The sequence below is a fragment of the Zootoca vivipara genome, chromosome 7 (genome assembly GCF_963506605.1).
Source record: "Zootoca vivipara chromosome 7, rZooViv1.1, whole genome shotgun sequence".
In the NCBI taxonomy this organism is placed as follows: Eukaryota; Metazoa; Chordata; class Lepidosauria; order Squamata; family Lacertidae; genus Zootoca; species Zootoca vivipara.
Window position 1 is genome coordinate 82,300,708 of NC_083282.1, and position 11,900 is coordinate 82,312,607.

Below are 11,900 nucleotides of genomic sequence, written 5' to 3' on the forward strand. Positions count from 1 at the left end.
AAAACTGCTAGGAAGTCAGTTAATGTGTACCAATATGTTGCAGTTATTGAGGGATGCATTTATTTTATTTATGTTCTGTACTTAACTTACTTTTAAAAAAAAGGAAAAGGAACTGCAAAGGCTTCCATAGTGCTATGACACTTCTCTGCTGCAATGCACATTCTGGCATTATGGCACTTGCTGCACTAGTTTGACGTATGTAACAAAACCCTGCCTGGGAAATACAATGCCCACAAGAGTATCTCTTACAAAACCAAGGCACACAGTTTAATACAGACTGCAATTTTAAAAGATCGCTATAGAAACCGTTCAGTTTAAAAGGGGGGGGACGCCACCTCACAAAAGATCTTCTAATTTCCACTGTCAATAGAAATCTGTATGTCTGAAACCAGGTGCTGTGCTTCGCTATATAGGCTGGCTAGCAACTAGTCTAATTCATTAAGAAGCCTATAAACAAGCTGGCCTTTGTCCCATGGAGATGAAAGAACTGAGGCTACAATGGGATGAAAGGTGTGCACAAGGATGAAGAAAGCTATTATGGATCTATGTCCTTTCTTAAACTCGTCCTGGCATGCACTGTTGACAGGGGAACAAAACCATACAGACAAAACTCTCAGAAGTGCCTTGTTCCACCTGTCTATGTTAAAACGATTGGATCTTGCCTATCATCTTACTAATGACAGACCATGCTAACAGAAGGCAAACACAACAGAACTATAGCAGCACCATGATTTCTTGAAGAGCATCTCCTGCAGTATAGCATTAGACTGGTCTCTACAATCGGCGGGCAGCAGGGGAGCGACTGGGTGCTCTCCCATAAAGCAAACTGCCTACACACCATAGAAAATTAGCACATCAAGAGGAAAAGTTGAGCCTATCCTTCTCCCTGATGTGGTATTTTTTCAACACAAAGGTAGCCTCAGGTGCACAGCCCCCTTCATCTAACCTTAAGTAGCTGGGGGGGGGGCAGAGAAACCCAGTTGATTGTATATATGCTGGCCCTAGGAAGGGGTTGGGTTTGGACCCAATATAATACATGCAATTTTCTTAACTTTGTCCCATCAACCTGCACAGTGTAGAAGCATGTTGTCTGCTTTTATGGACACTGTGATTTTTTCCTAAACAGGACCTGACAAAGAAGAGCTTTCGGTTCAGCATTTCAAATGAAGCTTTACACTTTTCTCTGGGCTACAATTTTTCTGATATCGCTTAAACTCTCAAATGAAATGGTTTGTTAAAATATTTCAAACTATAACACAAGACTCCTGTAGCTTTTGTTTACATAGAGATCATGGATGAGGATTCTAAGACATTTGTGGAAAGTCAGCTAGCTTTTTAGGAAACAAATAATGCATGCTGTTTCTCTGGAACTGCCACCTGTGTTTATCTACTTCTACTGCTGGAGAGTTTTAGAAAGTGAACTCTCTCTCTCTCCCCCCCCCCACCCCAAGGACTGGCACCGGTATTAGGACCTGTGCTTTTTAACTTGTTCATAAATGATCTAAAGTTAAGGGGTGAGCAGAGAGGTAGCAAAGTTTGCTGTTGATACCAATTTATTCAGAGTAGTTTAAAAGAAAGGTGGATTGCAATGAGCTCCAAAATGATATTTCCAAACTGTGTGGATAGGCAGTAAAAGGACAAATTTCACGTTAAGGGTTATTGGGAAAGGGATTGAAAACAAAACTGTCATTAATGCTGTTAATAAAAATCTAAGGTTCAGCCAGCCTTGAAATACTGTGTACAGTTTTAGTCACTTCACCTCAAAAAAGGCATTCTGGAGAAGGGTGGGGGGGAATCAGAAAAGTGTGACCAAAATGATACAGTGGCTTGGCCAATTCTGTTCTGAGAAAGCATCACAGCATGAGTAAAACAGGGCATGATAAAGGTGCATAAGTTTATGCATGGTATGAGAACCCAGGATCTCCAATGAAGCAGAATGTTGGAAGATTCAAGGCTGACAAAAGAATTTCTTAACAAAGCACAAAATTAAACAAAGAATCTGCCACCATAAGAACCTGTTGCACTCAGGTTCTGCTGGAATCTGGTTCGCCATTGTGAAAACAGGACGCTCAACCAGATGGGCTTTTCGTCTGATCCAGCAAAGCTCTCCTTATGTTCCTACTATTATATAACTTTTATCTAAGCTACATCCCCTCTCCTCAAGCTGCACACTTAACTGTTGGGATAGCTCAGTCAGTAGAGCAGACATAGGGAACCTTGGCTCTCCATATGTTTTGGAACTACAACTCCCATAATCCCTAGCTAACAGGGCCAGTGGTCAGGGATCATGGGAGTTGTAGTTCCAAAACATCTGGAGAGTCAAGGTTGTCTATGCCTGCAGTAGAGCATGAGACTCTTATATCTCAGGGTCGTGGGTTTGAGCCCAGCGTTGGGCAAAAGATTCCTGCATTGCAGAGAGTTGGAGATGACCCTCATGGGCCCTTCCAACTCTACAATTCTATGGTTCACACCTCATTGTTCCTGCCCTGAAACTGCCTCAAGTGATCCTCCTAGAATGGGATGTGTACTTGAACTGCAGTAATGCCTCTGCTTGCCTAGGTGTACGACCAAGAATTGAGGAGATGGGGGGGGTGTATGTGCATGCAGAAATCTCTGACTTTTGCATGCTGGAAAATAGCCTACTATTACAAAGGTAAGAGTCAAACCTGTTGTTATGCCCACATTGCCTCTGGCCATGCCCACCACTGGTACGTGGCCCCTGAAAGGCTGCCCGCAATGGAATATGCCTCTTGGGCTGAAAGAGGTTCCCCACCCCGGAGATAAACAATGGAAAATGTGAGCTATTTCATTCATTCATGTGCATCTCTTGATTGCTCACTATTTGATGCAGCTGAGCAGTTCCATGGAAAGGCAAGGCATTGATTGAATGGAATACTACAGCTCTATATGTGGTGTTCAACCTGATGGTTTCATCACACAAACAGGTCATTGCTTGACGCTGCTGCAGCCACCAAGGGATGGATGTGTATATGCAAAGCAGCTCCAAGTCTTGCAATCCTTTGCTCACTTATGTGGGGACCACGTTCCTCTGAACACAGCAGTGTTTACCGGTAGTTCAGAGTAAGCCTGCACAGAGTAAGCTCCTGCCAACCTAGCAGTTTGAAAGCACATCAAAGTGAAAGTAGATAAATAGGTACCGCTGCAGCGGGAAGGTAAACGGCGTTTCCATGTGCTGCTCTGGTTCACCACAAGCGGCTTTGTCATGCAGGCCACATGACCCGGAAGCTGTACGCCGGCTCCCTCGGCCAATAACGCAAGATGAGCACCGCAACTCCAGAGTCGGTCACAACTGGACCTAGTGGTCAGGTGTCCCTTTACCTTTTAAGCCTGCACAGGATTGGGTTGAGATTAAAGTCACGTGCTCTGCAGACTGAGCTATCCTATGATTCTATGAATTGAGTTTCATTCTTTATAAGTTCATCCTGGTTTTCCTGGAATTAGATAGTGTGCCTGAACATTTTGGCTCTCTCTGTGTTTATGCGCATGTATCTACATACATACATACACACCATGTTTATAAACAACTGTGTGCAGGTTCACGTGGTTGCCAGTGTGTGTGCACCCAGTTGCCATGATCCTTCTGCATCAAAGAGGGGGTGGAACAATTACAAGGATCAGATGTATATCACCCGATGCACAAACGATGACATACATAAAACAGCAAGCTGCTGGCAATTCTCTTTTAGAGAATGAATGTAGAGCAGGCACCCCCAAACTTCGGCCCTCCAGATGTTTTGGACTACAATTCCCATCATCCCTGACCACTGGTCCTGTTAGCTAGGGATCATGGGAGTTGTAGGCCAAAACATCTGGAGGGCCGCAGTTTGGGGGTGCCTGCTGTAGAGAGAAGAATAAGCTTGGTTCAAACGCTCAGCTCAGTATGGGGTTTTTCCTTACCAAACCCAAGTCTTACAGGTACAAAGGATTCCCAACAATGGAGTTCCATACAGGTTCAACGACAATGTCTAAAGCAGAGGTGCAGAACTCTTGTCAGCCCAAGAGCCACATACTATCTTAGGCAACCTTCTGGGGACCAGAGTCAAAAGTGGGTATGCCTCTAACTTTTGTATAGTGCATAGACCCACACCTATCTCGCTGCCATCGATCCAAGCCAGCATCATCGCAGTTAAAGGAAATATTCTACCCAGGCAATACAGAGCAGATTCACTGAAGGATCTGGCCTGGAGATAAGAGGTGTGGCCTCAGAAAAGTCCTGATGGACAGGTGAAGAGGCCTGGGGGTGGTGATTTGACACCCCCAACCCAGGTCTCCTTAGAAGTGGCACCTCTTTAGCCAGGGGTCAGCAAACTTTTTCAGCAGGGGGGCCAGTTCACTGTCCCTCAGACCTTGTGGGGGGCCGGACTATATGGGGGGGGTAAACGAATTCCTATGCCCCACAAATAACCCAGAGATGCATTTTAAATAAAAGAATGCATTCTACTCATGTAAAAACATGCTGATTCCCGGACCGTCCGCGGGCCAGATTTAGAAGGCGATTGGGCCAGATCCGGCCCCCGGATCTTAGTTTGTCTACCCATGTCTTTAGCCTTTTATCTCCCAGCAACCGCACCTTGCAGACTATTCATAAGTTTCTTCCAAAACCAGAATTTTATCATTGGTGCTCATCTGGACAATCATGAAATCTTAGGCAAAAGAACCCATATACACAACAACAAAGATGAGTCAGATTACCATTTCATATTCAAAGGGTGTGTGTGTCCCTTCAAATTCCCGGTGAGTCCCTTCTTGTTTAGAGTTGCAGAGTAGAGAGCAGTGGGGGGAGCCTGGGGCTGCGTTTAAAGCTCTTCGCTGTTCTGAACTTCTGTTTGGATTTGGTCTGGATTCACAGAGTTGCAATCTGTACATGCGGTGGTTTCACAGATGCATGTGACACAGGCTAAAAACAGATACAGCAAAACTGGTGCCTATAATTATATATTTTAAATAGACAGCTTGCCCCTGAGAGTGTTCGACTCAAATCCAGCCAGTTTATTCTGACCCATAACACACAAAGAGAAAACCCCATTGGAGGACCACATCCCATTAAAAAGGCTCAGCCAACCGCAAGCCGAAAAGTGACAACTTCCATTTAATTTGCATAAACCCATCCACATGTGCTCACCAAAAGAGCACAGGCTGGCAACCCAGGCTAGCTCATTAGAAAGAACAGCAAATGAGGATTTACTAGAGAACCTTTCTTGGGGTCATTAAGATCACAACCCACTTACTGCAGAGTTCTCCCACTGGTCTAAATACGATCCCTCTAAAGTAAAGGGTTTGGGGACTGCAGCCTGAAGAAGAAATGAAACCCCACAAGCAATCCTATGAAAGCTGGCTCTTTGGAGAAGCTTAAATACTGCCTCTGTGTATCTCCTTTTCCACCAGGATCTCTCCATTTACAGCAGCTCCAGCAATGTTGCAGGTGGTTTAAGCCCCTTCATCTGTTATGTGTTGCAGCCTGTGGCCTGCTGTAGTTCAGGTTCCCAAGTCAGAACTAGCCTCACGGCAAAATGCAGGCAAACACCGCTAAAGCAAAGAAATAAGGATGGACATCATGGCATTCCTCTTTAGGCAGTATCAAAGACAACAAAACAAGATTGGGAGGTGAAGCAAGGAGTTCTAAGTCGCCACAGCAAATATCTCTGAGCCAGCTCCCGAGTGCATTTACAAGATGACACTAATTGAGATTAATTAATCCACAATTAACAACACCACATGATCAATCATCACAGTTGCAACCACAACTGAGAACCACCTTTTTATAGCTGGCTCTCAAGTCTTCTTGATAAAGAGCTGTTTTCCATAAGAACACTTTATCCATACTTCCATGGTAAAAGAAAAGAAATTATTACTCTTTCAGCACATGCATATGGAATTATTCTCACAATCCTAAATTAGTCACGAAGGTCTTTATTCTAGGTTAAATTACCCCATAGCAGCACCATACCCCTCCCTGTTTTACTTGATTTTTAAAGAGCTAAGCAAGTACCCCACCCCTACTGTGAACTGGGTACCAAAACATGTACATTAAAGTATAATTAGGGGCCCATACACAAGATTCTGTAACCTCCAGGCTCCAAGCACTCGTACACAGTAAAATGATGCAATTTCCTCATCTTTTAAAAATCCATACTCATTGGTGAAGCTTTCAGTTGATGCTTGCAATGCACACTGACTGTTGCAAGCATGGAACCCAAAGGGCTCTATTTGCTACTCAGTGGTTAATCTGCCTTTTGAACATGCCATGGTTTGCCATGCATCTTGGTCCTATGCATTCAAGCACCACTCACTCCCAAGTTAGTGTGCATCTGATTGCAGCCTTAAAGTGAATCTATGAATGCTCTCTTTGCAGGGAAAGGACTGAAGACAGCTGGTGGCACAAACCTTTGGCTTTGGAATAGTATTTCAGGTGGCTATCCTAGAAACACTCAAAAAGCACATATCTGAAGATCACTCAGCACTGACAGGTTACATGTTAAATTAATGGCTCTCGTACTGTGGGACACCACCACCCTTGTTGAGTAGTATGGATCACCTAGTCCTAGAAGGAGGGATATAAAGGTATAAGGAGGGCAGGATCCTGAGGCGGGTGGACCCACCCTTCTCTCAGCATTCAAGACACACTGGTAGGGTGGATGTCCCTTAGAAGAGGATCATAACTGATTCACATTGGATTTGTGAGGATAGCAGTTCCTCCACTTGCTCCATCCATCCAACCAGATTAGCAAAGACCCACTAATTTCGATGTTTCCCTGCTTGCAGATTTGAGAGGCATCATAAATCTGCTTTTCAAACACCATCGCCTTTTCAAATGCCAGGTAAGAACCCCAATCAACAGGTCTTTAACAGCATCAGGCACACAAGAATGGCACACCAAGGATTTGCTGTCCTGGTGGTTGGTGCAAGGATGGGGGAGCCCGGAAATTAAAATAAACTTTTTGGAAGGTGGAGATCAAAACACTTCAGAAGTGCTGCCCTTCCTTTAACAGCTGCCTCATACATGTAACCAGAGGGTTGTTCCTCAAAAGGTGCTTAAGTGGAGCGTTAATATTTTTAAAGCCCAGTCTAATACTTCTGGGTGTTGTGTGTTTTTTTATTTAAAAAAATAGCTCCATGTTTGAAGAGATGTCTGGCAAAGTGTCCTCTCATGGGGGGCCACCCCACTGGGTCACTGCAATTTCCCACAATGCCATAGAGTACCACTATTGGGGGAGGATTGGGGAAAATGGCTCCTGGCTGCTGCTAGAGAAGCCCTCAGCAGGTGTCTGCCCAAACAGGCCCTACAGGGTGGCGCATGGATGCCACAGGAACTGCCCAGGATGCCAGGCCTGGGCTGCTATGCCCTTGCATTGCCGGTGCCAGCCACTCGGCCTCAGCATCCCACAGGTTCCTCCTGGCTTCCCCGAGGCCACGAGGAAGTGTCCGTCTCCAAAGTGTTCCCCAAGCACCTTCTCCCTCTCCCTGCAAGCCAAGAGACTCACCCATGTTGACGAAGCTCATGACCATGTCGGCCTCGGTGAGGAAGTTGCTGTCCTGCAGGCTGGCCAGGGGCGGCCCCTGGGTGCTGAAGATGGGCTTGTAAGGGTACGAGTAGCCCTCTCCGCCGTCGCTGCCTCCGGCGCCCTCCTCCTCCACCGACATGGCATTGTAGAGGTCCAGCATGAACATGGGTGCCGAGTTGTGCTTGCCGTGCAGATGGGGCCTCGGCCGGTGGGGCAAGCCCAGGATGGAGAGGATCTCCCGCTGCATCTCCCGGCGCTCCTGGCTACGGAGCCTCCGGTGGATGAAGCTCGAGTGCACCTCGTTCTCCAGCGTGAAGTCGGCCAGGGCGCAGCGCAGCTCCACAGCCCAGGCGCCCAAGAGGAGCCACACGAGCAGCCGGGCGGCAGCCGCCTCCGCCGCCCGCCGCTTGAACCACCCCGCCGCGCGCATCTCCGTCACGGGGGGCAGAGCCAGGGAGCCGGCGGGCTGAGCGGCGGCGGCGGCGGGAGAGGCGACCGGCCGAAAGAGCCGCGCATTAAAAAGGAAGGGGCAGCCGAGCGCCCCGCGGAGGGACAGATCACTTGGCCGGCGAGCTGCCCTGGAGAGCCCACCGAGAGGCGCGCATGATAGCCCGGGCGATCCCGGGAAGGAGGGAGGAGCGAGCGCGCTTAGTTGCCGAGAGCCATAGGCGGAGAGAGGGGAGGAGAGCGGCCCGGCGACCCCGGGCTCCGACCTGACCGCTTCCCTCGGGGATGTGCTAGCTCGCTCGCTCGCCCGTCCGCCTCACCACCAAGCGCAAGTCTTCTGAGCGGCGGCTTCGCAGAGCAGGCGGCAGCAGGAGTTCGCGCGAAGGGGCGGAGCTCGGCGCGTTGCACTCCCTCGCCCAACTGGTATAAGTGTCCCGAAGTGAAGCCACAAGAAAAGCCAGCCTCGCCGCCTGCCTGGGTCCGCCGTTTGCTGCCCCCGCCGATTCAGGCTCTGTGTCCCCAACAACGCACGGACCCTTGGAGTGGGGGGGTGGGCGGTTGGGAAATAAAGGTTTTTACGCACGCGGCGTGCGGATCGGCCTTCCACATCTGGCACCGGGAAAGCGAGGCACTTGTTTTACGCAGGCACGCGGCGCGTTTCCGCGGGAGCGACCCCTCCCCACTTTGCTCGACGGGGTTTGCTCCCCCAGGTAGGATCTCACGTGGGGGCGGCCTCGAACGAGCCCCAAAGCGGGCGGCTGCGGTGAAGTTGTTGCAGTTCCGGCAACAGCAACGCCCCACCAAAGTTCTGGGATGGGGGAATTAAACCGCAGCGTTTATTTCTAAAGTGTAGTAGCTGCTAACCACATTTTGGAGGGGGCGGGATTGTGAAGTGGGAACTATACTTCTGGTATACTGTTCTCCTTGACTAGGAGCTGCGCAGTTTTAAAGCAAGCACAGCAAGCAGGTAAAAACAAAATAAAGCTCGATACTGCTTCCTTTCGATCTCCGTAGCTTTATGCTACAGTACTACGTAAGTAAGTAAGGGCGTTTCTAGGTCTTTAAAAGGATTCTCGGAACAGGCTCATGATGCAAATTTGCGTAGACTTTGCAAATGCTAATATGTATGAATGGATGCAAATTTAGATCTCTGAACAAATTAAGACGGCGAGTGGCTCGCACTTTGCAGCATGCTCACTGCCTTGAATGCCAAGTTGTTGTTTTCAAAAACCTTTTTCATGTTTAAGAAAGGGTGGCCAGGAAATCTAGGGCCCAGTGCAAAGGACTTAAAATATTTGAACCTATCCTTATTAACCCCCGTCCCCATACTTTGCAGGGCACCTCCACGTTTCCTCTTTGGGGGGGGGGGTCATTTTTCCTTCACAATACACATCAGTTTGAAAGATTCACAACAATTCATACAAAAATGTTGAAAACCAGTTACCAAATAAAGCAGAAAGCCAAACAAAGTTCAGATTATAGATAAGGGGGGGGGAACCCAGCCCATCAGTAGCAGATAACAGGAAGTCCAGGTAACTGGACTTCCATTAGACAGCAGCTTTGTGGGGAATTACATGACTGAATGCTCCTCCACTTTAAAAATAATACCCCAAAACAGAAATTTAAAAGTCAAGAAGATGGTTTCTAGTGTATGTTTGTGTTTAAACTTTGATTATCTCTTCCCCATTCCCATGGAGGAATAGTCAAGCACACAATATCCCATCTGCAGTCCAGAAATAATTTCGCTACATTATTTCTTTATTTGTCCAGCCAATATCAATTGATAGTAATCACTGAGACTTTCAGAAAGTGACATTTGACTACAGCCTTTGTTGGAGCTAGAAAAAAAAGGATGATTCACACACTTGTTTCTACATAGTGATGACTGTTTGATGGAGCAGTTGTGAGCTATTATTTTTCTCATAGCAACTGGTCTTCTGAATGCCCACTAAGTCACTGTGGTTCACCACGTCCTGGAGAATGTTCAGCATACAAGTCAGGGTGAACACATGAAACTGCCTTATACCGAGTCAGACAATTGATCCACTGCCTACTCTGCCAGAGACTCTTCAAGGACTCAGTCTGCACTATACAATTGAAACAGTGTCATAGCACTGTCATATACTTCCCTGAACAGGGTTGCCTTCAGATGTCTTCTAAATGTCAGGTGGTTGTTTATCTCTTTTACATCTGATGGGAGGGTGTTCCACAAGGCGGGCACCACTGCCAAGAAGGCCCTCTGCCTGGTTCCCTGTAACTTTGCTTCTCGCAGTGAGGGAACCGCCAGAAGGCCCTCGGCGCTGGACCTCAGCGTCCGGGCAGAACGATGGGGGTGGAGACGCTCCTTCAGGTATATTGGGCTGAGGCCGTTTAGGGCTTTAAAGGTCAGCACCAACACTTTGAATTGTGCTCGGAAACATACTGGGAGCCAATGTAGGTCTTTCAGGACCAGTGTTATGTAGTCTCGGCAGCTGCCCCCAGTCACCAGTCTAGTTGTAGTTTCCGGGTCACCTTCAAAGGTAGCCCCATGTAGAGCACAAGCGAGAGATAAACTAAAGCATGCACCACTCTGGTGAGACAGTCTGGAGGCAGGTAGGGTCTCAGCCTGCATACCAGATGGAGCTGGCAGACAGCTGTCCTGACACAGAACTGACCTGCACTTCCATGGACAGTACTTCTGTCTTGTCAGGATTCAACCTCAATCCCATTAGCCACCATCCATCCTCCAACCGGCTCCAGGCACTCACACAGGACCTTCACACATGGCTTCCCCAAAAGTATCCTGGAAACTGTGGTTTGTTAAGGGAACTAACAGCTGTTGGGGGACCTCTATTCCGCACATGGAGCAACAATTATCAGAGAATTGGCTCTGTGAGGATAGTAGTCGGTGACGTTGAGCTTGGGAGATTGGTGTCACTCAGGCAGACCGCTTCTCTGACAGTTCACTAGGGAATGGGAGGCGGGCATATTCACACCTGCTCAATGATCTTGTGGATGGGTGTGTCACCACTTTCTCTTTCATTCACCTGCATCATGTGCAGGGAGGAAAAGGTGCAAGTAACCTTTTCAAATTGTATCGAGTAACTACACTCACCCTTGTGGGTGGCAGGATCTAGAATCACTCTAGATCCGTGGTTCCCAATGTGGGGCACACGCCCCACAGGGAGGCAATTTTATTTTTGATGGGGGCAATTCGAGGATGAGTTATTAACAGTGAGCGGCCTTTTAGGCTTCCTCCGTGTGAATAGGAGTTCACTTTTTGAATAAAAATTATATGTCACAGGGGGTGGGGGGGCGGGCATCAGTTTTACAGATGCTTAGGTGGGGCATGGCCAAAAAAAGGTTGGGAACCTCTGCTCCAGATTGAAAGGAGCATGTTGAGGACGTGCATGAATGATTGTATATTGAGAAACACTTTCTAATACTACAAACAGGTTAGCATGGATGTGGGCTAAGACAGCCAAAGATCACTTTTCCCCAATGGAAAAGGGGAAAGGAAAGTTGCCATGAAAATGTTTAAGCAGAGCAGCTTGTGGTTTGATAAGACAAAGAAATAAGCTTGATACTGTCAGTGTTAGCTTATGTTGCAGCATGATCTTAACAGTTCTTGATCCAGGCCTCCCCACCCACATGCACGTGTTGTGTCTTGTCTTCAGTTTTAGCATAGACAAAACTGATGATCCAACTTCCTTATCATATATAATCTTTGCCTCACAGCAACACCTGATTCTGACTTGGGCGTTGAGGGATGCCACAGTGCATTTAAAAAAAAAACACCATTCTCTGCTTACAGGGGTGAGAGGCTGTGTTACCAGGTCAAGCAACTGCTGTGCCATGATTACATAAAACAGGCGCTGCTGGTCCTCTTGATGTGATAGGTGCTTACGTTGCTCTTCTATGGTGCAGAGATAGAGCAGGAGCAAAATCTGG

At 47.6% G+C, this 11,900-nt stretch overlaps 1 protein-coding gene across 2 annotated transcripts in view; it reads right to left on the bottom strand.

The window, feature by feature from the left end:
* BMP7 (bone morphogenetic protein 7) overlaps nucleotides 1-8,302 on the bottom strand; it is a 76,070-nt gene extending 67,768 nt beyond the window's left edge. For both annotated transcript variants that reach the window (XM_035122480.2, XM_060277319.1), the window contains exon 1: nucleotides 7,503-8,302. In XM_035122480.2, the coding sequence (XP_034978371.2) occupies nucleotides 7,503-7,953 (451 nt within the window). In that variant the 5' untranslated portion in view covers nucleotides 7,954-8,302. The remainder of the gene's footprint in view (nucleotides 1-7,502) is intronic.
* Nucleotides 8,303-11,900: the final 3,598 nt, after the last annotated feature.